Raw genomic sequence first — 27,453 nt, forward strand, 5'->3', positions numbered from 1 at the left:
TGGCAATCAGGCTAGATGGACCGGGCAGGATGACAAAGGGTAGCGATTTCACCGTGGAAACAATGCAGTGAATCTGTAAGCAAGGCGAGGGATTTCAGGACCATGGAGAGCATCCTGGATGATGCATGGGCCAGCCAAATGTTAAAGTAAGGGTAGTCACTTCAGTACACTGAATTACATTCAGATTTGGGACATAACGTATGGGGCTTCTTGAGGTTACACAATCATTTTTATGTGGGCAAAGCTTCCAACAGTATAATCTCAACATTGCAGCCACATCATTTCCTCTCGACTTAAAGCACAGTTTATGGGCTGCATTCGGTGAAAACACAATCACATGGTTGTATTTCTGCATCGAAAATATCGCAGAAATGATAGCTTCAGCGAAAGTTCTACTAGGAAGACTCGTAGTGTAGCTTTACTCCTCCCATGCTTACATGGAGCCAATGTTAGCTTTGCCTACTTTTCGGGAAAGCCCTGCAATCTGATCATTCACTCATTCAATCAGCGCTAGCCTATAGGAATTCAATGGGCTCTTTAAATATGTTCCACCTAACACTGCTTTTGCTTCTCAGTACGCCGACTTTGACGTCCCCTCCACCTCCCCTCCAGCCACCTCTGCCAGCAGTCCACGTCCATCGGGCATGGTCTGCCTATCACATCATCTTCCTTCAGCCACCGCCACCAGTTGGTCCCCGTCTCGTCGTGGGGGGGTAGGCTCCCCGCCCCTGCCTTCATCCATCGGCAGGAGACGAGATCCGCTCATCGCTGGACGGATCCGAGACGGGGCCTACGCCAAAGACTGTTACCTATTCAGGACACTCTCATGCTTGTATCCAAGCCGTTCCTTTACTAATTAAATTGTCAACTGATTCTATTCTGTCTACTGAGTCTTTCTGGTAGAACTATTCTGATGAGCTAGATAGAATGGCAAAACTCGATCCACAGTCTGATGACAGCTGGATCGAGTGAGTGCCCCTTCAAGCTACCTGGGACTAAATGGGCCGAATATTCTTTGTCATTTTTGAATTCACTTCAGTTGTCCATATGTTTGTTTCCAAACTAATAGTGGTCACAATGTTGAGAATACCATCTAACAATGCCTAAACATAAACAGTAATATCAGTACCATGGACAGTGATGATGTTCCTGTTAAGTCAGGACCCCTATGGGGTTCACTGCAGGCATGTCTGATACAGTACATTGAGGAGAGGAATTACCATTAAGGGTAACGTTTCCCTTAAGGTCATTTCTGGAGACTACTCAGGGGGTAAAGAGGCCTGTGACTGAGGCCTGCTGAGAGAGGGCTGCTGAAGAGAGTGGACTGAGGACAGAGTGAATGGGGTTTTAATTGAGTGTCTCTCCCTCGACAGACGTGAAGTGGAGAGTAGAGGGTAACAGGACTAATATTATGCCACCAAGCAACTAATGTGATACATTTGAGTAAGATGAATCTAAATATATTTCTTACACATGATGATTATGCTGAGATGTACATTCTCACATGAGAAGATAATAATAATAATAATAATAATAATAATAATAATAATAATAATAATAATAATAATAATAATAATCATACACAGAATGCAGTTCAAGGTGCTTTACATTTGGAGCATTTAACACAAAGCTCTCAGACAGGTCCTTACCTTACCTCTTACACTTTTGTGTTGTGCTTCTTTTGTGCTCTGGTTGTTTTAGACTTGAATCATACACAGATGCAGCCATCCCAGCACCCAGTGCACATTCTCCATTGTACACACACACACACACACACAGTATACTCACACACACACACACAGTATAGTCACACACACACACACACACAAGAAAAAGACAAATGCAGCTCTCTTTACCCTACTCGCTCTTGCTCTCATTCACTTGTGGTCACAGTGCTGTGGTCATTGAATTATTTTTCTATTGTCACAGCATTTTAAGAAAGCATAGGCCCTCCGGAGAACAGTGAGGGCATTTTTTAATTAATGCACTTTCCTGGACACAAAGTGATGAGTCATAAGTCTTCTTTTTTCGCTTACTCCTGGATCTACCTATAGCCCGCGGAATTGAACCAACAGAGGAAGGATGCAAATATTAGACCGAGTGGCTGAATATCTGGGGATTACTCCTTAAGAAAGTTTCACTGAAATGCTGACCATGTGTGTGTGTCTGTGTTTATGTGTATGTGTGTATGTGTGTGTGTGTGTGTGTGTGTGTGTGTGTGTGTGTGTGTACATGGCTGTTTGCCTATGTGCTAATGCTTTTTGGTGGCATTTTGCGGTGTGGGTTTGTTTGTACGTATACAACCAATAGGCACTGACACAAATGATGTACATTTATGTTTATGAATACTATTTTAATCAAAATACTGTACAAAGGTATGATTCCTATTCCAGTAAACCATAACATTGCTCTCACAGAGTTATCTGTTTTCCCAGTAAGTCACCACCATTTCCCTCTGCACTCTTTGATGAGGTGCTTCTATCGCTATACTGCTAGGTCATCGAAGCCTTGCACTGTTGAGCAGCACAATTGGCCAGAGCACTTGCACTGTTGAGCACAAGGCCAGAGCACACTCTAAGATACCTTTCCACTTCACAAAAACTAAGTCTTTAGATTATTTAGATATCTAGATTATTCCAGTTCTCAAGCTCAACTAATCAAAAGGCTACATCTACAAACGCTATTCTCAGATAAGAGTGGTCAGTTGTAGCCCTGGGGGGCCAGGGAGTTACACAATAGCCGCTGCTTCAGCAGTCTGGCTAAACAAATGAAATTGTGTTTAAGTGATTATATTTGATGCATGGCAGTACAGGAAAAACAGACGTCTTGGCATCTGACCAAACCATTGATATCAGAGACCAAGACCTATGCAGCCGCATAGAGGTTACATCCCAGTAACCCTTAGTTAAGGTGAAATGATGACTCAATCATGTGGTAAAACAAAACTATGATCTACTCACCCGACAGCCTATGCTACCTGGCATAGCCCATAGCTTTTGCCCACTCTACTTTATGACCATAGGCACCGTACTATGCACCTAATTAGTACTTAAAGAGGGTTTGGGGAAGGAATATATAAGGTGTGCTTATCTAAGAAGAGTTTTTTATCAAAAAGATTAATTAAATATGTTTGACTCAAGGGCACTTGAAATAAAATGACTTGTATTCCCGTAGAGCCATGCGACTTGGATCTATACATGATCAGTTGTCATCTTCCTACTGCAGTAACATCCAGTGGGTGTTGGTCAATACATGATTTGAGGATATATTGGAGATATGTGAAATGTTTGAAGAAAGCAAGGACTGACTACTATGATAGCTTCATGAAAGACCTATTTTCGATGAAGATCTAACACTAAATGTAGCTGATCAATGAAAAAAGCCAGACTTAGTTTTCCAGAAATGTTTATAACATTTCTGTTATGTGCTGTTATGCCACTGTCATGTTCCCATCCTGAACCAGTTTAGTTTGGTTACCCTCACCCTCACTCACCAGTATGGGGAAAAGAGTGTATTGTAATCAAATCCATCTGTCCATCCTTAATCTATGTGTGTGTGTGTAATACAAGTACTTAACATATTAAGTACTTGTCTGACATACTTGATATTTTTTTATCTTTTTTACTGTAAGAAAATGTTTGGTCAACATATCTCCTCCAACAACATCACCATCCAGATCTCGCATAATGCAAGATATTGGAATTTGGATTCTCTTTGGTTAATATAGCAAGACAGGGACAAGGGTCTGCAGTCATCTGACTGCTCTTATGCTTTCTCTCACAAGTGTGAAGTTTCTGTGCTCCAGGGCCCTGGGATGATCTGCACCGATCAGGTCTTTTTTTACAGTAAAACAGATCGCTGCCCTTAGGATTCCATGAGCATTTAAAAAGAGCATCTGTGAGGTACAAACTGCCTGCCAAGCGAAGGCAGTGTTTGAGTCACCCCTCTCTCAGTGGGAGATAACAGACATATTACTGAATGTGGCATCAAATCGCTTTTTTTCCCAACACAGAATTAGGATGTTTCTTTCCATTGCTGAAACGGCCTGTAGTGAGTCATAGTTCTATTTGTGTTACACTTTGTAAACTTTTCTCAGTCAGACTGAAAAACTGTGTGTGTATCTCTTAGCCCTCAGGAGTGTGTGTGCGAGAAAGAGAGATTGTGTGTGTGTGTGTGTGTGTGTGTGTGTGTGTGTGTGTGTTTGTGTTCACATGTAATTGTAAATGTGTGTAAGCTGAGCGCAAGTTTGTGCAGGTGTGTGTGTGTGTGTGTGTGTGAGAGAGAGAGTGAGAGAGTAAATTAGTTTGTGTGTCTATGTGCATGTGTGCACGTGTGCATGTGTGTGTGTGTGTGCACGCGCGTAAGTGTTAAGAGTGGATCTTGGAGTGGGCTTGTGTGCACTTTAGCAGGAAATGGAGGGCGGTGGGCTGGAATTGGTCAGGAGATGATGGTGGGCAGGCTGGAAATGAGGCCTCTCCATCTCTGTCCGATGCCTCTGCCTCAGCACCGCACAACAAACACAGCAGCTCCGAACCCACTTCACAAAGACACACACACACACACACACACACACACACACACACACACACACACAGACACACACACATACACACACACACACACACACACACACACACACACACACACACACACACACACACACACACACTGAGAACCAACCTGAGAGAGAGGAGTCCCGGTGGTACTTAGAGTTGCAGAGAGAAAGAGAGAGAGAGTCAGAGAGAGAGAGAGAGAGAGAGAGGGAGGGAGAGGGAGGGAGATAGTGAGATCAAGACAGAGATACAGATAGAGAGAGTGTGTGTGTAAGAGAGGGAGAGAGAGTGTTAGAGAGAGACAGAGAGGGGAGGTGGTTGTAGAGAGAAAGAGAGGGGAGGTGGTCGTGAGTGAGTAATCATTGAGTGTTCAGATACAATCAGCTTTTCTACAAGAATGTGGAGGACGATTGGGAGGAATCCACACTCAGAAACACACAGAACACATCAAGATATCCTCACACTCTCTTGGGTTGTGAGCATTTTGGTCATGAGTTTGGTTTTGTATTGCACCACAGAGGTCACCATGATCTGTCATGACCAAAGTCTCTTCAGTCAACATCAGCCCTAATGCTCGTAATCACCCCAAGATTATTATTTCACAATAATTTGAGATCATATAAATTGGATAAAGGAACCTGATGATAAAACGTATCACAAACAATATTGTTTTCCAGGTTATGCATTCGGCTGTTATTGTGTAGTCTCCTATGTTATCTGAATATTAATTTAGAAAAATGTTGGAGGGGGAAAAAATCATGCTTTCCTCACTGTTGTTCATCTGTTTTTGTGAGAACTCATTAATGTCACCTAGAGGCAGATGCATCAAAATCCTGTCTGGAGTGAAGCCTCTTCAATCTTCTGTCTTAATGGGGCTGCTTTGAGAATGTGAGTGTCAGTGGAGGAATGCTTTCTGGGCGTGGACGAGACTGGACAGGATTGATTGGACTTGGCTCACCCATTCAGTGTTTGGGTTGGATTGTTCTTTGTTCATTGTCTAAATACAGAGTTATATGAATTAATTCTCTGATAAAAGCACCATACCCTGGCACGAGATAAGTACTTGGCACCAGATAAGTGAGGACAAAGAATCGGTTAGTGAAAATGGGTTGCTAGGGGAAAATAGGAGTGGGGGAGCCACTCTATTTGAAGGTAATATCCATATTTTTAATCACATTTGTCCATTACTGACAAGTATAATTGACCATGTGAGAACAAAAAAAGCCCAAAAACACATTAAGATAATCTTATAATCAAATGATATTCTTAAACCATGATTGTCATTTGGGTTCGGAAGATAGCTCACTGAAGTGGCAAGAAGGACTTGTGAGTTGTGATCTGACTGGCTGTAAATGAAATGTCTTTAGAGGGGATTTGGGATGTAGCCCATATATGGACGGAAGTGATTAGCCTGCGGATAAAACTAGAAGAGACAACAGTGTCGCTAATTAGAAGACAATGTGAAAGAAAATGAAGAAAACAACGCATTAATGCCCAGCGGTATGCCACACGCTTTCTTCTCTCAGTGTGTCTATATTTCTCCCTCTCTCTCTCCCTCCCTCTTGTTCTTACACACACACACACACATTTTTTTCTCTGTCAGTTGCTCTCTTTCCATGCCTTTATCTCTGTACTCTCTCTCCTTTCCTCTCTGCCTCTCTCTCTCTGTCATGCACTTTTTCTTTGACCACTGTCTTTCTTGCACTAAGACTAAGCCATCACAGTTCAAAACAAACTGCGGTATATGGATACACCATGGGCCCTTGTGTTGTAAAGACAGCTCTCTTTTTCCCCTTGGTGATAGGGATGAGACAATTAAGATAAGACAAGCTGGTGTACATGTCCCTATGCATGTAGAAGCCCTCATGGAGCCCTCTTTCACTCTCTCTCTCCCTCTCTCTCTCTGTCTGTCTATCTTTCTTTCTGTCTCTAAAGAAGAGGCAGCTACATTGAGATGCCTTTCCATGTGATAACCCCCAATTAAACATCCATTGTCACCTTGACAATAGGCTGTCATGGTGATGTCACCGCACCGTGCTAGCTGCCGCCAGCCATTTTTGGGGTAATTGCACATCTTAGGGACCAAAGCCGTGACCTCTGTCTGAACACCGACACTCGATTAGGTGGTCGTCTCTCGCACTCCAAAGCCCATCGCACGCCCACGCACTGCTTCGCCACCGTAATCACCATCATCATCATCATCACCATCAACATGATTATCATTGTTATTATTACAATACGGATAACTCATCTGTGTTTTTTTATCCGAGCGTGTAAAACCTGACATTAACCTTGCAGGGTTCTTCTCCCTCGCTATCTTCAGAGTGGAGGAGCACAAGAGCAACCCGAGAGGGATGGAACTCAGAAACGCCGAGGTTTACTCTTTTCAACTGGGTGAGAAAGACAAGCTCAGTTATATTTCATAAACAGTGCTTACATTCAGCACCCTTCCCTTATTAGTATTAATAGGCAAAACTTCAGAGGACTGCTATTCTACCATTGGACAGTTTTGTATTATTTATGATTGAAATGAAAGTCTCAGAAAGGGGGGGCTTGCTGCAGAGAGGAAAAATCCTCCTTTTTTGCTTACACTGGTTTATGTAACCACTGCCCTAGTAAACAGAGAACTGGAGAGAAATCTTAAGTAGTTTTGCTACAAAAAATTCTACATTTCAACATAGCAGCATCCATCCTCAGTTGACTGTGAAGTGGTTCTTGGGCTTACTAGTTCATGTCACTCTTTGCATAATGTGCAGCCATAGAATGTATAGCTCATCCTTGAGTATTTCTTTTCTCATCCCAGTCACAGATGTGCATGTGCCTCGCCCCAGAGTTCTGGTAATCGACGACCAAAATGCAGCTACATGAGACTGTACACAACAGAGTTTGGGGAGACATTCACAGCCTAGTCTGAAAGACTATACATTTTCAATACAAAACTATTTAGAACTGTTTTAATCCTCCCCAATTGTCATGACCAGACTGAAATATTGAATGTTTCCCAGTGATAATCTATATGTGATATGTATGTTATGAATATCTGATAAGGAACATAAAGCAATCATCAAGCCTCCTCAGGGGCAATAATTGATCTGATCACTGACACCAACAACTGTTGAGTGGATGAAATGGTTTGAAACAAGATCACAGATTGTGCTTATTTTAACATTTGAACAAAGACTGTCAAATCAAAGGAAGCTGCAGAGAATACTGTCCATATTGTGAAATGATCTTTACATTCTGAAGTGTCAGTAGTTTGTTCAGTAACGTGTGATCTTTCACGACAATAATGGAATGCAACCTGCGTTCCTTCTCAAAGTCATTTACTGTCTTTGGAGTGGGAGAGCTAAATGTCACCCATTTTGGTGGCATTTCAATGTTCAGAGTTTACTAAATTAAATGAGCACAACTAGACTGGAGCCGTGACTCCAACTCACTCACTAATAACTGTGAAGTATAACATTTGCTTTGGCAGGAAAACATCAGGTTGTAACATGCTTATGTAATTTTTCAAATTTTTTATATATTTTATTGTTGTTGGATTATGTCACCTGAGAAAAAGAATCTAATTCTGCTGATGATGTTTGAGTCGGCCATACATTGATGGTTGCTGGAGAAGACCTTTGTGGAGAGAAACTTGGCACGGGATCAATTTCAACTGAGAATACACTCAAAATATTTGTCTTCTTTATCTCACTTAATTTCTACTAAAGGGCTTTTAGGAGATCTGCTGATCAATGTAGTGTATGTATACCATGACATTGCTAAACATTACTATAAATATTTCATTGGCAACTTTTATTTTCTCCACACATACAAATGAATGAACCAAACCCTGCCATTCAAGACAAAAGCCACACACACCACCAAACTGCTCAAATATTGAGTTGATCTTTATTTATATTAAATTAAAAATATACTTTCTGACAGATTCATGTAAGAAATATGAGGAAAAGTATTTCAGTGATATAAAGCCTGGGGTATGGTAAAAAGTACAGTGGAGCGATATAGCCACTGTGGCCAACAACAAGCCGAGGAGCAGAGGGGGGAGAAGGAATGGTGTGACTAGTAACCGTAGCAACTTCTCTGTACCGTTTATGGAACATTGATAAAATAGCTAAAGAATGATAATAGTAAAAATCAAAACTTGTTTCAAGCGTAACTTGCACAGACCGTGGCAGAATTGAAAAGGACCGTAAATATCCTTTTTAAGATAAAATGTTGGTATATGAATGAATATAACAGTTGAAAATATCATTACTGAGATCACACAGGGTAAATAATGGTGGATTGTTGTTCATTTCAGGTAGATTCGTACCAACATTGATAATATTTATATGCAGTTTTTAATTTTAAATTAAACGCTAACACATACTGTAGATAGGGTGCTTACAAATGCATCTCCAAAACAAAAAGACACTCAGCACGAAAGGATTTGGTTCAAGAGTGAGAGAAAGAGAGAGAGAGAGAGAGAGAAAGAGAGTGAGTAACTGAGAGACATAGAGATAGTAGGCCTAGAGAAATAGATAGAGTGAGAGAGAGAGAGAGAAAGAGAGAGAGAGAGATGGTGATGAACGAAGCTTGTCGTTTTGTGAGAGGTTTTCCACAGCTAGGGTATTTACATTGCAGGAAATCTAATCAAAAGGAAAAGAATAGTTGATGGCGGAGTAGGAGACTGGCACAGCGAAAAGTTGAAAGCGTCAAGAACGAAGATACAAAACTCCACAGAGCAGTGCTGGATACAAATCTCACACAGAAAGAAAAGGAGGAGGGACAGAAAAGAACACTTCAGGGGTAAGTGGCAAACATGAACTCAACAAATCAAAAATTCACCATCAAGAAAGCACATACAGCACATTATATATACAATACAAGTACTATGTCTGGTCACTACCATAGACAGTTATTATATGTTGAACATAAATATCAAGTCAAAAAAAAAAAAAGTAATTGAAAGAATTAAATGAATAAAAAGCTAATTTCCCCCCATATTTACAGTCTCACCACGTACTGTAAAGTCCTTCAGTGCTCTATAAAAATACTATTCACATTTTCTCAGAGAACGTACAGTCATTGTTCTGAGGACCCCCTTCTTTGAATGCCCCATTCAGTGTTGGCTCAGTACAACAGGGATTTATCTTTCAACAGTAGCACGTGCAAACTGGTCAGTGGTCAAGACTGTGAGATTTGATGTTAATAGTTTTGTTCCGAAATAAGAAAAATGAAAAAACAACTGCGAAAAAAGAACACTGTGAATGGAAAGTGTGAGGAAAAAAGTATAAAATGACAGTAAGTCCATAAAATCATCCTTCATGTATTAGTATAAATAGATTTGTACACGGTCTTCTTGCGCTGACACATTTTTATTTAGGAATTCACAAGTGGATCATCACTGTTTATTTATGGCGATGGTCACATGTTCATTTTGTCAAATGTCCAAAAATGTCCTCATACGTCAACTCATTTCTGACAAACTCAAGAGTTGTTAATTGGGAAGTGTGTAACCATGAGATAAAAAAAACTATAGAGAGCATGAATGAGTTCATCCTGTTTTTTTATGTTGTTTATGAGTTTTTAACTAGGGTCACACCAGCAATGTCATGGCTTTATTAAAAAGCAGCCATACTCTGGCATTTGGAGTTACTTTGGATGAAATTGCAACAGTAACCTGCCATTAGCAATTAGCAGCTAACATTCAGTTACCAAGATAATGCCCATGTGTATTTAAAACAAAATCACTTTCTAGATTCACACTTCAGCCCATCAGAGTATTTATTAGTTTTAAACAAATACAAAGGAGTGAGAGTGTTCTAGTCAAGTGATCTACTTCAACTTTATAAGGATTTAAATACACACAGGAATATCTGCTATGATAACACCCTGTGAAAATGGCTAATATTTCGCTGCTTCATGTTGTCAAAAGTTTGTCCAACTTTGTTGTGGTATTTTCTAAGTTTTGTCTTCAAAGTATTTTCAACTCATTGAGTCAGTGGTAATGGCGCTACAGACATGAAGTAAACACACACATAGTTCAAATGGCAACCCTATACATTAAGGATCCCTTAATTAACATTGATTATGCACTGTAGTCAATAATCATGAAGAATTAATAGTATTCATAACATGATCATAACATGATGTCAATGAGGTATTTATGTTAAATAGTGTAATGCATAAAGTCTATGCATTACTTAACAAAACACAAACCACAGACTTCTGCATTTAATGAAGTTGGTATTGACATTGATGACTTAATGCTAATTGCGGGGCCCTTAATGTAAAATGTGAAATGTATAAATGGCAGTCAACAAATATTTTTTATTTCACAGGATAAATAATTTACAGCAAGCAGAGCAGGGCTGCTGCAGCATAAATAAATCTAATTTACTTTTTTTAAAATTGGGAATCTAAGTTATTTTTTTGTACATACTTGGATTAAAAACCAAGCTATTATAAATATTTTACACTGGTATCAAAATTCTTTCAAAACACTTTATATATATATATATATCCAGCAGAGGTGTCCAAAAAGGGGGATAAGAGAGAGAAACCTCACTCCTCACGGAGATGAACACTGTAGAAATGAAGTTTAAGTTAAAAAAAAAAAGAATATAGATGTTTAGTGGTCCTCCCTTTAATATTCTCTGCTCCCTTACTCATACAACTATCCATCCTGCCAACTAGCTATCAACTCTCAACAGGCCATCTTCGCCATGTGGCCATTTTTATAAAAATATCCATGTCCTAGAGCAGCCAGTCTCCAACTGCAATAGACAATCTATGCAGACGGATGAATGTCACTAAGGACAAGGTTGATAGACTGCTCTTGTGATGGCTGTGACCAGAAAAAAAACAAGATGTCTGACATGTGCTTCCCCCTTCTCTGAAGAAAAGTGCATATCTGTCCATTTTTTATTTCTGTATGTGCAAAATGGGGGGATGGGGAAATCAAATTTTTGATAAGAAGAAATCGGCCACTCCTGTACAAGTATCATAACTCATATTGGGAATCTCACCAGTTATCCAACCCATCATTCCGTTTCCTCATTGCCTGCAAATTTGACCTGACTTCAACACAGTGTGGGCTGTGCCTTATTTCTAGTTTGATAAAAGTGCTTTGTTCAGGGAAAGACACATCGAGACCAATATGCTGTACAAAAACCTAAATGTTTCAAGAACAACACTTACTCCCTTTCTTAAACCCCATACTGAAGTGCTGAAAAAAATAATCAGTATTGTCAAATCAAGCTGCTCTACTGGAGGAAAATAAATATACTGGCTCCACCAAAAAAGTGCTTGTAAAAAAGAAATGTAGAAGAAAACAGTAATATGCCCTAAAGCACTCGTTTCTGAAGGGTAGCGTTCCTTAGCAGCAGAATAGGCAGTGCCACATTGAACTATGAGGCATGCCAGTGTTATCTCTAAATTGATTTCTACAAAATATAAATGGGAGGAAATATGTATCAACACAGACACACAGAGACATGCAGAAAATAAATAAAATAAAATAAACCTTCATCGGTACGGCTCACCGCAAAAATGAGGAGAACGATACACCCTTGGCAGACCCAGTCCAGTTCAGGGGACCTAAAGTTTTCCGCCATCTCATCTCTGACTTGGAGTGAGTTTCCCCAGAGACTTTCTAATGTGGAGACACAGCACTCAAAAAATACTCCATAGAAATGCATGGGGCTAGTTTGTCACGCCAATATGGCCGTTGTCTACACATATCCCACCCCTTCCTTGGCAAAACGTCGACATGTGAATACATTAAGCCAATCATATGGTGTGTTGTGAAGACATCGTGCCAATCATGTGTTGTGATCTCGCCGCTGGAGCCAGATTGGTGTCGTGAAGCCTTGCGCACGCGCAGTTCGACCCAAAGACTGTGCCCGATGAGTGCCCATAAAACGTTGGTATATGGCCGCCGAGTGGAGGGACTTGCCTAAAAGGACTTTGGTTTCCCGTACAACTACGGAGGTTAGCTTTGAACTAACATGGTACGATGTTCAATGTACGATGTTCTTCAACTAACCAATATACTAATGATGGTTTCCAAAAGCTGTCGGACCAACATAGAACTATATAAGTTTGAACCAAGATAGTTTCCAAACTAGTAGTTTGAACTAACATAGTTAATGACATATGGTAGCAGGTGGAATGATACACCTGCAAATCACAGAAACCTTTTTTTTTTTTTTAATTCTGAGGTTATCAAGTTAATTCATTTGTTCATATAGGCGGACATTGTAAAATTAATGACTGGATTGAATAAACTTTCATCAGCGGGCAAAGGCGCATGAGTCTCATCCACCTCTATGGAGGTTGCATGATTGTAGCCTGCCTTGCGGGTTCAAACCTAGCCTGATGGAAAGCTTTACCCCGCAAAATCATTACCACTTTTATCCCACAAGACTTTTGAAGTGCAGACCACTATCTACCACAACATGGGATTTCAATTAATATCAAAGGCTACATATTATCAACAGATTTAACATAATCTGCAGGTATGTGAATTCACCTGCATGCACATTTCTGCAAGTGGAGCTTTTAATGATGTGTTTTCTAGCTTTAGGTAATTATAAATAAGGTTGCATGATGGTTAGCAATGTCAAATGTTAACCAGTAACCTGAACATATTTTTAATTATTAATTTTAACACAAATAACTGACATCAGTGACGTCTTATGAAGATCCCCAGAACTATGCAACCACAGGAGAACTGTAGTTCGAATGACAAAACTGAACGACAATGTTTGCAAACCTCTGTTGGAGCTACTGTATGGTTTTGGGAAACACCTGTGTCACTTAATGATACATCGGTCTATGTAAGTTGCACCACCATAGTTTAAACTACGGTTTTGGGAAACACTTGTGTCGCAACTGCATAGTTCCAACTATCCTTTTGGGAAAAGTACCCCAGGCCTGTCCTACAGCATGTGTAGTCAGTGGCCATCTTAGGAGAACAGAAGGGATTCAGTGCATATCAGCATTCAGAGAGCCACTCATTCCACTACCACTACTACTAGTGGTTTCCACTACCTCTCCACAGGCCCATATATAAAAACCCATTTTATAAGGAACAGTGCGCGACTCCCATCGCCTATCGGGACCCTTGGTCTTTCAAGGCCTGTGTGTCGAGCAACAAGGGGCTTTACAACCTACATAACTGACACTCTGCAAGGAGACAGATGCCAGCTCTGGGACTACATACACACGAGTATGCGCCTCGAAGCAACCCATGCCTTACCCTCCCAGTATATACAACCTGAGCCTGGATTGAGTTTTGTACAGACTTAAAAAGAAAATAAAAATCACCAAACGAGCACGAGTGGTAGAAACATAATGGCCATGAAATGATGGTATAAACACTGAGAGATCATGGAGTATGACTGTTTGTCAGACTGCTGGATTCCAATTAGGTGCCCAGGAAAAGGGCATGTAAATATTTACTCGGTATAAATTCCCTCTGTCAGCGCATTCAACTTCAAAATCTCCGGAACGTTCCGCGGAGTCTCCCTCGACGTGTGTGTGCACACTGTGTCTGTGTGGATTACTGTCACTAATTACGGCGACTCAACTCCATATTGCTTTGAAGCGCTTGTTCCTTTTCATAGAGCCGCTGTGCCCCACACACAGGGGCCAGACCTGTCTGTCTATAGAGGAGAGAGAGGAGAGCTGCACGACACATGTGACTGTGACTGTGTGTGTGTGTGTGTGTGTGTGTGTGTGTGTGTGTGTGTGTGTGTGTGTGTGTGTGTGTTGGGAGAGGCATCGACTCATTTGGAAAAGGTCACCGTGACAATTCTTGGGACAGGGAGGTGTGCGCAGAGACGACCAGGATTTGATTGGCGTGTCATCGCCTGTCTGGAAGGGAGAGGGAGAGGCCACATTTCCAATGGAGCCTGCTCTCAGATATATCTGTGGGTGTGTGTGTGTGTGTGTGTGTGTGCGTCTGTGTGCGTGTGTCTGCGTGTGTGTGCGTGTGTGTGTGTGTGTGCGTGTGTGTGTGCGTTTGTGTGTGTGTGTATATGCCTGTGTGTGTGTATATGCCTGTGTGTGTGTATATGCCTGTGTGTGTGTGTGTGTGTGTGTGTGTGTGTGTGTGTTTGGGGAGGAGGGTATTCCAGAGGTTCCAGAGGTGAACAACCTGTGTGTTGGCTCTCGCGCTGCACCTTCCAGTTCTGAGGGACACTTGGGAGGAACCATGGGAGGGTCGAGTGCTGGTACCAGGAACCAGGCTCTGGAGAGAGTGAATGAAGGACAAAGGGAACCAGCTGGTGGCAGCGGCGGGGGGGGGGGGGTTTCGAGGACTAGACCACAGTGTTCCGCTGCCGGTACGGCGGGGGTGGCAACACAGTGCCCGGCTTGAGGGCAAACTCGGAAAGGTACTCGGGGTTCTCCGCCACGGCTGGTCGGATGCGCCCGTTCTGTTTGTAGAAGAATTTGGGGTTCCCCGGCACCTGCGTGGGGTCCGCCGGGTTCTGCTGGCTGCTGGACTTTGGCGGAAGGCTGTGCTGCCAGTACTCTGGATTGTCGAAGGTCTTCTTGGACTTCTTGTCCAGCATGATGGTGCCGGCGTGGCCTGCCTGCAGCATGGCGCCCGGGTGCCTAAGGTGGGCAGACGTGAGAGCGGGCAGGCCACTCTGGCCGATGACCATCGGCTTGCCGGCCTGGGCCGCTGCCTGGGCCGCTTGGCTGACTGTCTGACCCGCAGAGACGGACGGCAGATGGTGGCCTGTGCCGATGCCCACGGCCGAAGCGTGGCACAGCTGGCCCGGGTGTCCGGCCTGGGCCAGGTGAGCGGACTTGCCAGGAAACGTGCCGTGGAGTATTTGTGCTGGGTGAGGGGTTGGAGGCCCCACGGACTGGCCTGTGCCATGACCTGGTGGAAGAACAAAGTGGACGTGCGGAGTTGGGGCCTGGTGGGGCGGGTTGCCCGGCTGACTGGTGGCGTGTGGCCCGTGGGCGACGGTTGTGGCCGCTGCCGATGCTGCTGCGGCCGCCGCCGCGCTGGTCACAGCCATCGGAATGGGGATGCCGTTCTTCTTCAGCATCTCCGGGTTGACCTCTCCGGTGTTGTGGAAGGTGTTGAGGTACAGCGGCTCATTGATGTACTCATCCTCTCCTTTTGGCTGGCCGTTGGGGGTGCTGTGGTATCCCGGGTTGTCCAGAGCGTGAATGTCTCCATTCTTGCGGCGAGTGACAAAGGGATTCTCCTCCACGGGATTCAGATACTCTATCGAGAAAAAAAAGGAGCAATATGGTGAGATTATTCATTCAGCAAAGAGCCTAGGGTGTATGGAATGAAGTACGCACAGTCAGGACCTTGTGGGCTTGCTGCCAACAACGCTTGGGCAATTTTCGCTCTTAAGTTCTGCTAGTTGAATGCAGAGTTGAATAATAAGCCACTGTGAAGATTTGAGATATAAAAGGCCAGCCACCCATTGATTTCTCGACTACCCAACCCTTGACACTGGTGTAGCTGCTTTCATGTTGCATTTTGTTTTCTGTAATGCTGTGAAATGGTGATTGCAAAAGACTGCAGTAGAGAAAGGGGAGAACAACGGAGGCTGATAGAGAGAGATTTCACTAGATGAATGTAACCGCAAGGTATTAAAATGAATGAATAAAGGAGGTGCATTATTAACGGAAGTAAACAGACTTATATTCAGGGACAGAGGATCTGGACAAACTTGGCAACCTTAGGCTAGTCAGTGCATAGTGAAAGAGAGGGTGGATGAGTGGAGGAGTCTCTTTTAAAAAGTTGTGTGGAAAAGTTTATGTTGATATTGATGAAAACATCTTGCATATAAGTCCCACTTCATGAAAAAGCATGCTTATACATTGTCACAAACAATACCAGTTGACTTAATTGACATGTGAAATTTGATCTACTTGTTTATATACAGTACTAATTTCTGCTATATTATATAACTATATGTTACTGTATTTTATTACACGGCTCTTCAGAGTGCTGCAGAAAGTTCCATTCACATGAATAGGCCTTCCCAACGTTCGGGCCTATGTTAAATCTATATAAATCACCGGCAAAGTATATAATCACCGCTGTCAATGGCAACGGGTTGATTAACGTCTTTCATATCCCTCCGCAAGAATTCCGTTCGCTTATTGACCTCTCCAGAATAAGTCCCGCCTCCGTAACTTCCGTATCCATCCAACTTCCGGGCGTGGATTGTCTATGAGAAATAACATGGCGTTTCGAAATATCATACCGGTAAAACATCTGTAGGTAGCGAAGTTGAAAAAGCTGGTGGGCAGATTGGCCTACACACTTCTGCCATATAGTTTCCACTGGATTTTTTGATTGTCGGTGCCGTTTAAGTAGTATACTATAGACTATACTACTTAAACGGCACCGAAAATCAAAAAATCCAGTGGAAACTAGATGGCAGAAGTGTGTAGGTCAATCTGCCCAGCAGCTTTTTTTAATTTGTCACCTACAGAGTTTGACAGGTACGATCTTTCAAAACGCCATGTTATTTCCCATAGACAATCCACGCCCGGAAGTTGGATGGATACGGAAGTTAGGAGGCGGGATATATTCTGGAGAAGTCTATTGCAATGGAATTTCATTGAAAGGGAAAGCTAGTAAGACGTTGCCACGCAACACCTGAAACTGTCAAGTTCTATCTGTGTGGCGAACTATTTATTTTGTCAGCGGAAGACACAAAACGGTAGCAAAATAATTTTTAAAGATTCGTTGTGTTAGGTTTCTTTTCTCGTTTTGTCAAGTAGCCGTGTAATAAGCGGGATAATGTATTGTCCGCCGGTAATTATCAGAAAATAAGTCCCTTCAGGTCGAAGCAAGGTTCTGTTCTCCCTGTCGAGACTTATTTTCTGATAATTACCGGTGGACAATACATTATCCCTTACGTATTACTCTATAAAAGTGATGAGTATTTTATTGTATAATTCCATGTTTGTTGACCACACACCTGTGGAGCTCTTGTCCTTCATTGGGGTCATGTATCCATCCTCGTCCGTGTCCCCACGGGCCCCGCGTTCCCCCAGGAAGATGGTGGGGTCGGCGCTGTAGCGCTGGCCATTGCTGTCCTCCACCACGCGGGCTGTTGGCTGTTTCTGGAGGCTTCCGTTGCACCGCTGGTCTTCCAGGCTCTCTAGAGCGCCCCCTTGAGTGCCGGAGGGCTCAGAGACGCCGCTGCAGCTGGAACTGCCCACGCCGTGGTGGCGACCGCCAGAGCCCTCGTCCGAGGCGAAGCCGCCTTCGCGGTACACAAACTGATTCTGTTCAACAGCAGTGGAGGAAGAGACTTCAAGTCAACACTGATAACCTCGCAGGTAAGATCACTGCATGCACTGCACAAATTGTGTAGGTTAATCTGTGCCACTAATTTTATTTCACATTAATGTTTGATGTTAGCATGCCATGTGTTGTCTAGAATTATACATGGTATACTGGTAAATAGGCTTTTGATAATTTATGTAACAGGGCATGTACACACATGAACCATATGTCATGAATATGATCTATGATAATGATCTAATCATGTCAAGAAAACTGCACATTTTTACTGATAACACTTAAATGATCAAGTGTTCACCTGTGCCTTGGACCTATTGACTTGATACGATATGATACGTTTGCGGGAGGACAAGCAAACATGATTGTGTGAAAAAAAATACATCACCATGCTGGATGACGAGAGAACATCGTGATAAATCACAAATGCCTATGCAGATGTCAGAAACAGAAATAAGTAAAAGTAGAAACACCAAGGTGAACGTGTCACATGGCCTGTCATGGCTTGATGTCAGCTGTTTGTGTTCTATGCTCTCTACAAACAGGAATGTAGATTAAACGGATGAAGCCGGTAGGGGGAAATGGGACCCATACAGTATGTCCATGGTCTTTCTCCCTTTTTCTAGAATTTTCTCTGAACTCTTGCCCTCTCTGCCAGGCTCTGCCTCCCTTCCAGCTTGGTCAGTCTCTCTCCTAACATGTCTACACATGGGTCATCAAAGGGCTCAGAGATTCCATTTTAAAAATGGAACCCAGTGCTGTGGGAATTGTTAAATTATTTTTAAGTAAATGTGTGGGCCCTTTGCCTTTGTTCAGATAGGACACAATACTCTGTGAAGAAGTTAGAAAAGCCTTCAAGGCATGATGTTGCCAACAATATCACCAAAAGACTCCAGTTAGCATATTAGCAAGGCTTTCATAAGCACCACCTAGGGTGATGGTGCAAGGCTTTTGCCGTTTTTAGGTGGGTATATCTCCCGTTTCAGACCAAAACTCCATAATGTTTCTATAATTAAATCGTGGGGACTCATTTTAAACAGATTGGAAGGACATGGAAGTTAATGGGAATGACCAATAATGAAACTAACAGACTAACATACAGACACTGACTCCATGAGTATGTAGGCCTCCTCTGTTTTCCAGTATCCAGTAACCTTTGTCATGTTGTGAAACCTTGTTGCCACAGCTCTATTATTCTGTAAATTAAAATTCAATTTGCGGGATCGAAGAAATTACTCTATTTAAATTGGACTGACCCCAAACCTGACCAGTGGATGCATCTGCTGGCTAGTGCTGATCACATGACCAACCCCCACCGTACCCGATTTCCCATACCCCTTCAAATGGTGAACTGTGACATCACAAGGAAATGGAATCTCATAAATTCTTTTAAGCGATTCCTGATCAGAAACAACTGCAGCTATTTTCAGCGACGGTGTTTGACCGCATAATTACACTGAAAGATTTGAGGTTGCCTCAACGACCTTTTCCTGTTCCAGAGGCCAACGAGAGAGAGAAAGAGAGAGTCCGTCCACGGGCATGGTCTCCGGAGACGATGGGTGGGCCCGGAATCCATCGCCGATATGAAATGCGCCGTCACGTCTCGAGACGGTGCCGCCGGACAGTAGAGTAAATATCCCCGGCCCGGCTCATTGTCTCTGAGCAAACTGTGCGCGTCTTAGTAGAGACACTGCTATTTGCACACAGAGGTCTCGGTAATGAAAACGGCTGCCGGGGAAGGACTGGCGCATAGAGTGGGTCTGGGCCTTTAATGTTCGGGGATCAGGCCTCAGAGAGCACAGACGCCTCGTCGGCTCACTCAACAATACCCCCAGAGAGAGAACGAGATGGACTGAGAGCAGATGGAGCGATCAGCATTATAAAAAAAAGAAAGTACAATAAAATTCATTCTCACATCTATGACATTGTGTTGACATGGAATTGAGTTTCCTGTTAAAGGAATGTTTGTGGATAATGAATGCAACTGAAAAAAAACAAACATGAATATGCTTGTTTTATGTGAATGGTTTGTACTATGGCACATCTACATTTTCCTGAGGTTTGACAGGCTTTATGTCACTGTCCATTGTCTTACTTTGATGACATTTGCTACTGTGTACCAAATGAAATAACTGTGTTTAAATAACTAAATATTACTGCACACTATAAATAAATACTGAAATACTACAGAACTACATACATACTAAATACTACAGAAAGCATGAAATAAATGCCACAGCAGATCTTCTCACCCTGTTGGAGTCCACATGGAGCCTGGACGTGCAGGTGGACGAGGGCATGTTGAACCCATGGGGGACCAAGTACTCCTCAGCATCCATCAGATCCTCAAGGTCCTCTTCATCCAGAAGGCTCTGGAAGAACTTGCTGTCATTGGGGCTGGGCAGCTTCATACGATCATCTCCCTGACATGGATAGAATTATCAAACATGTTGTCTCCATTTCTGCACTCTAGGGTGAATCTCATCCCTAGACATACAACTACAACGCCAATACACGGCCGATCAACTTTGCTGACTCCACACATACTGTACCTAACCTGATGTTAGTGGTTGAATTACAGTCAATCTATAATAATTTTCTTTATACAGTATCTTTGTTGATCAATGTCATTAATCAATATCAATTCCCAAGAAATGAATTATGTAAAGGAAAAGAGTAGATACAATTGAGTAGACATTGCAGGGCTTGTCTCCAGGGTTAGTTGGCTCAACAGTGCCCATAAAGTATTGATCCTACCTGTATGACGAGGTACCGCTGGGGGTCCCGAGCCATTCGGCAAAACTCAGCGGCCAGTTCTTTAAACTTGGGCCTGCTGTCGGCATCAATCATCCAACCTGCAGGAAAGATTAAGTTGGCTTTGACTTAAAATCTCTGGACAAAATTTTGAGTGTTCAGATGGGTAATATTTCTACCAACAGAATCAAACAGAACCAAAGGCAACTGAAAACTGTAAAAAAAATATCTACACATTGGCCCCAGCAGTGGCGCGACTGGCTGGGGCACCTGCACCGTACGCCGGCGACCCGGGTTCGATTCCCGCCCCGTGGTCCTTTCCGGATCCCACCCCGGCTCTCTCTCCCACTCACTTCCTGTCGATCTTCACTGTCCTCTCTGATTAAAGGCATAAAAAGCCCAAAAAATATACTTTAAAAAAACTACAAAAAAAATCTACACATTTACATTTATATCAAACATGTCTGTGCCATGTTTCCAGTCATCATGCCTTCTCAAGGAGGTTCAACTGTACAGCATAGAATAGAATAGGTCTTTATTGTCATTGTCACAGGTACAATGACATTTAAAGCACATCTGGAGAGATTCATGAAACTGTTAAAAGATGTAACAGATGAGGAAAACTGGGATCTAAATGGTTCTGCCTGAACTGAAATAGGCAAACGATTTAATGGCTCTCATTTACTGCCTTTGTTGTTTGCATAATTTTGTGAGAGGGAAGTCTTCTGTCTGTCCACTAGATCAGTTTTGGGTGGCAAAATGATGTGTTTAGGGGTTAAGATGGAAACCAGAATAGCTGATCCTTTTTGAGCTTTCTGTGTGTTACTATGTGTGTATTGTGGTGTGTGTATGTGTGTGTGTGTATGTATGTGTGTGTGGGTGGGTGGGTGGGGGGGAACATATCTCTGACAACCACTTACATGCTTTCACCTCGCATTGCTTCTCCTCTCATTTCCTCCCAATTAATTTCCCCTTCAGCCACACTCGAACGCATTATCTAAATGAGCGGCAATTACTCGAGCAATCAAATTCCATTTCATCTCTATCAATATTTCGCTCTCCACGGGGGCATTAATGCTACAGCGAATCGAATCATAAACAACAACTCACAGTCAACATGTAATTAGAATTAATGCATCTAATCGTGGACCCCTAGTATTTTTTTTGAGAGTGTGTATGTGTGTGTCGCTTTTTTTTCGCCTGATCTTCGCTTAGGCGGCAGATTGCGTGCAACGCTTGACCAGTCTGCTAATTCCGTTTCCCCCTCTCTTTTCTGTGGCGGAGGAGGAAAAAAAGAGGGGTCACGGTGCTAACAGCAGATCTGTGTGCGCCAACACTGAGACACAGCCGAGGGTGAAAAGGTGGACATGAGATGTCGGAATGGGGTGAGCTAGTGCCAATCTTGGGGGTGTACTTTTGTGTGCGTTCAAGGGTGTCTATGGATGTGTGTGTGTGTGTGTGTGTGTGTGGTCGTCTGGGCTTACGTGCATGGCCTATACAAGAGGAGCAGGTTTCCCCCTGTGCTCTCTTGCATATCATCCATTAATTACACTGAGTTGCCTTAACTTGGTCTATTACCAAAACTAGGGATTCATGGAGATTTGGAAATGCAATATTGACCTTCTATAAGGTTTTGTCAATAAATTAATCTTACATTTAAACTGTTTCTAAATATTGTATTGTACATAAACTGTGATAATGTTAAAGTGTAAGACTTTATATGACCCAACAGTGCAATACATTTTAACACCTCATATATACACGGGCAAGTAGTGTCTGCATTGTTGCAGAGTAAAACATTAATATTAAAGCTACTTTTAGCAAAAAACAAATACTACATACTATATTCTTGTTAAATGAAAGTATGATGTGGATTTCTGTGCATGGAGAGAAGAGAGAAATCGCTTGTACATTTGACCATGACCATGTAGACGTCTATGGTGCAGATGGGAGGCTGTGGCAAACGTTCCCCCTTCTCCAGGATGTCTGGTATCTCACGAGTTGGGATGCCATCGTACGGCTTTCCCCCGAAGGTCATCAGCTCCCAGATGGTCACTCCTGCACAATCAATAAGATATTCAGAAGCAAATCTGGTTTTCTCAGAAGTATTAACATAACTAGTTTTAAGTCAAATAAAGGGATTTCACAGAGACAATCAAGAAAATGACACATCTTGTCTAGACACATATTCTTTACTTAGCTATCCAATGTCACCTCTGGGAATGCTTGGTAGTCCCTGCACATGGACTTGTGTCAACTCTCCCTCGTGTATCTAAAGAGGCTAGGCTTGTCAGTGAAGTGTGACTGAGAACACTCACCATAGCTCCACACATCACTCTGGTGGGTAAACTTCCGGTAATGGATACACTCCAAAGCCATCCACTTAATAGGCATCTGTAATAAATGAGTCGTTTCATTAAGCGTTGTGTTTTCTTAACTAATATGTTTATGATTATTGTATTTAGCAGACACTTTTTTCCAAAGCGAATAATTTAGTCAATTCTCTTATTTACATAAGTTATTACAATACATGGTAATTACATTGTAATAATACACAGTCATAACACTAGGCTTGGACGTTGAATCGGATTTCCCGGTAAATGATCAACTTTGGCCGAATGGTATTGCACCCTTAGGGGGTAGGGCCGTCTCACACAGTAGTTGCCATTTTGTAGTTAGAACTTTCTCCAGGTCATCATGTGGGCTTTTGCTTAATGTTGTTATTTGTAAAAAGCAATTAAATAAATATTGGTTTGCAATTTAGAGGACCACCTTTGCTTCTGGATAGGTAGGCTATACCGCATGAGTCAACGAATGAGATAAGATGAGTAAAAAATGAGATGAGTAAAAAAAAAATCTTTTCTTCATTTAAAATGAAAATGACCACACCACCAACCTTTCCTCCATCAGCATTGTATTCTTTCTCATCCGCATCCAGAAGACGAGCAAGCCCAAAGTCCGTTATCATGATATGGTTGGGAGATTTCACCAGAACATTCCGGGCTGCCAGGTCCCTATGAACCAGTCGTCTCTCTTCAAGATACATCATACCCTGGCAAAGGTTACATAAGACATTAATAATCACTCTTTTACGGTTTCTCTTTTCAAATATAGTGTATTGAATTGATTTTTATTCATGAAGTGTATGATTACACTCTCCTTCAGGCTTGCAGACATTGCAATCAGAAGTCTTCTTAAGATTTCAATTACATATTGTCCTAGAAATCTTGTCAAGATTTAACATGGTTGGGAGACATACAGCAGCAGAGGTGATGGTAATGTTTGGTGAGAAAATCAAGAATACTTACTACTGCTCTAATATCTACCATGTTCATAATATCAACAGTGTTAACAGTATGTTAATCAATGAAAATGAAAGAAAAGGAAAATATAAATGGCATGCACTATGGCAAAAACTATGAATATTTTTTTTTGAAAGGTCACCAACATGTTAGTCAGTTTTTCAATGAATATAAATGACCAACTAAACCTAAATGAAAAAATAGGCCCTCTTTGTTTATAATAAAATTAGATGACATTTACATTTAAGATATTACAGTATATATGTTATGCATCATAATGATCACAGGTAAGACTCGATGAAATGTGGTACTAACAGCCTCTCCACCACACCCACCCACACCCACACACACAGACACCTCACCACGTATACACAACAAACAGCAAACATAGATATTGACTGAGATTCCTTCCATATCAGCTATAACATTCTCAGCCCATGGTCACTATTATGGGGTGCATCAGGGCCTCATCCTGGGACACGTCCCTTTCCATCCAAAGCCTTCTGAGAACATCTGTAAATCCAGCTGACACCTAATCAGGCTGTGTGGTGGCGTATAGGGACAGAAGGGTCATCCCCCTCACACAGGTTCTCTATGCACCATCACCGTGACGCCTGCTCTCATTTCACCCTGCCAGGGTCATCCAGTCTCACCTTCATCAAGGGCTCTCGATGTGATTTATGGCTTTATGTTAATCATTGATTAAAATGCAATTACTGGGGCTTTGAGAGGGGCGAAAAAATTAAAACCATATAAGAGAGGAGGAGAGATAGGAGACCTCTGACAGATCATATCCTAAACCTGGTACCCTTATAAGCGATTTTGCTTGACACTGTCAGCATGTGCTACCATAATGTCAGGTCTATATTTGAGTGCATTTGTGAATATGGACCGGATCTACTAATGTATGACTGCAAATGAATGTGCATTTGTGTATGCATGCATTTTTGGGGCTAGTGACGATAGATTGTGCAGAAATGTGTAGGTGTGCACACGAACATCTGAGACTCCACATGACTGAGATTGTTGATTAAAAAAAACAAAACATTTCAAAGTGTTTACCAGACTGGAAAAATAGGTAGTCTGTGGAGTCAATGAGCATCAGAATATCGACCTTTCATTAGAACTGCGCTGTGCAATTTCGTCAATTTTAAAGACAATTAGGCAGTCAGAAAATTGATGTCCTGCCAGCCTTTTAATGTTAATTACGTACGCCAGTGAACAAAGACGCAAAATGAGATGCCGGGTAGAACTATACAGAAATAGACACGTGGCCCAATTCTCATTTGCTGCTCAATGATCTACGGGCTGCCACCACACACCACAGCCTAAAACACAGCTATAGCACAGCACAGGCTGACGGCCATTTTGTGTTCCATTAGAGATGTTAAACGTGTCGACGGCAGGTTATATGCTAATCAATAAACATCTGGTGAGTGGTGAGAGCACCCCTGCAACCTCCCCACCACACACACACACACACACAGACACACACACACACACCATCATTGCCACCACCTTCCCTGCAAAGTGCCCGTGCTTACAGTGTGTGAAGTACTCTTTACAAGCTATCCATTCTCCCCTGGAGGGGAAGAATCATTGCCCGCTCAGAAATACTTATGCGGCAGAGGTGGGGGATATATGTGTGTACATATCAGGCATGCAGACAAAAGCTGAGTCAAGCAGATTGTGCCCGAATGCATTTTGTCCTGCCGCTGTAGCTGCGCCTCAGACAAATGTGTGGATAAATCAATAGAGCAGGCGTCTGGCACAGGGCATGGGCTCAGCTCATCCATCATGCCCCAGCTGCTCAAGCACTGCCACTGCCTTTGCTGCCGCCGCCACCCCACAGATAGCCACACATGGTGGTCTCTCTCTCTCTCTCTCTCTCTCTCTCCCTCCCGCTAGCACCTGTGAGTACAGGCTTAACACATACATACTCATAAACACACACAGACAAACACACACACACACACAGACATACACACACACGCGCATGCACATGCACACACGCACACACACACACTAACACACACAGACATGTGTGACCAACCATGCAGGTACTCATGTCCTTACAGACTCTCTCCTCCTCCTCTCTCTCTCTCTCTCTCTCTCTATCTGTTATACACACTCACTTATACTCACTTATATCCTCTTACCAGTCACAAACATACATACAGCATATGCTGTAGGCACTAAATGCCTTCTCCGACATACACATGAAAAAAGACACACATGAAGCATGGATACACACAGGTACACCCACCGTGCAAGTGTGTTACAAATGTCAAATGTGAAAATGTCTTTCAAATAGTTAAAATTAAAATTATAGTTGCGAATATGCTGACTGGTGTATGCTGGCGTATGCTGATACTGCAACGCCCTATATGTGGGCATTAGCTGTTCCTCTTTATCCCGCCTTCAACTTGTTCAGAATGCTGCAGCCCGCCTTCTAACCAAAACACGGTGTGAGCATATTACACCAGTGCTTGCAGCCCTTCACTGGCTCCCTGTGCGTTTTAGAATACATTTTAAAGTTCTTTTATTTGTTTTTAAATCTTTACATGGTCTGGCCCCACTGTACATAGCAGATCTCCTGAAGGTGCAGACATCCTCTAGGGCTTCTAGGTCTGCTGACCAACTCCGGCTGGTTGTGCCTCGTTCTAGGCTAAAGAGCAGAGGGGACCGGGCTTTTGCGATGATTGCACCAAAGCTCTAGAACGAGCTGCCCCAACATATACGCCTGGCTCCCTCCTTGAGTGTTTTTAAATCTCACCAAAAACCCATTTTTATGCCCTTGCGTTTAACACAGTCTGATTGTCTTATGTATTTGTTTGTTTGTTTGCCTGTAAATATTGTTATCCTCACTTTTTGTTGTGTTTTTTGTTGTCTACCAAGTCGTACTAACTTGCCTGTCCAGCACTTTGGTCAGCTGTTGTTGTTTTTAAAGTGCTTTATAAATAAACGTGACTTGACTTGACTCTGATTTCTTCCACGGAACTTGCAGCATGTTAAATGAATGATGCAACAAAAAAACGAGAACACAGCACTTCACAATACATACTACAGCCCATACCATTCACATGATGCAAATATAATGCCTCGGAGGCTGCTGCATTAAAATGATGGAAGAAATCTGATTAGCACAAAAAGCATTTGCTTAACTCTCCTCCAAGAGAAAGGGAGCACGGGGCAGAGACCCCACTTGGACATGCCATGGCTGACTGCCAAAACAATTACAATGGAAGGGGACAGGCTGGCTGAGAGAGAGAGAGAGAGAGAGAGAGAGAGAGAGAGAGGATAGAGAGAGGAGAGAGAGAGAGAGAGGGAGAGAGAGAGAGAAAGTGTATTTAAAATAGATTACTTCTGGGACCTCGGCAGCGGATCAATAGAGATGTTGATTACAATGAGCCCTGAAATGCCCGTGTCCCGTAATATTTATCCTCCGTGTCTGCTTGAGAAGAATTAGAGATCGATGGCGCATATAGCCCATTAATACACTTGATCAGCTAGCGATAAAGCAATGAACGGCACCACGGCGAAAAGAGAAATGTTAAAT

General features: G+C 42.6%; 1 protein-coding gene across 1 annotated transcript in view; it reads right to left on the reverse strand.

Moving 5' to 3' along the window:
- Positions 1–14,866: 14,866 nt before the first annotated feature.
- Positions 14,867–27,453, reverse strand: part of LOC143141951 (receptor tyrosine-protein kinase erbB-4-like) — a 131,744-nt gene continuing 119,157 nt past the window's right edge. Inside the window, exons 20-27 of the mRNA XM_076302624.1 lie at positions 23,489–23,644; positions 22,911–22,986; positions 22,504–22,650; positions 20,596–20,693; positions 20,091–20,261; positions 17,513–17,822; positions 15,578–15,792; positions 14,867–15,109 (exon numbers count right to left, since the gene is read on the reverse strand). Of these exons, the coding sequence (XP_076158739.1) occupies positions 14,867–15,109; positions 15,578–15,792; positions 17,513–17,822; positions 20,091–20,261; positions 20,596–20,693; positions 22,504–22,650; positions 22,911–22,986; positions 23,489–23,644 (1,416 nt within the window). The remainder of the gene's footprint in view (positions 15,110–15,577; positions 15,793–17,512; positions 17,823–20,090; positions 20,262–20,595; positions 20,694–22,503; positions 22,651–22,910; positions 22,987–23,488; positions 23,645–27,453) is intronic.

This window comes from Alosa pseudoharengus, unplaced genomic scaffold (assembly GCF_046254945.1).
Source record: "Alosa pseudoharengus isolate Yale_2024_CS ecotype anadromous, Long Island Sound unplaced genomic scaffold, YU_APseudo_1.1 YU_APseudo_1.1_scf_24, whole genome shotgun sequence".
Taxonomy (NCBI): Eukaryota; Metazoa; Chordata; class Actinopteri; order Clupeiformes; family Clupeidae; genus Alosa; species Alosa pseudoharengus.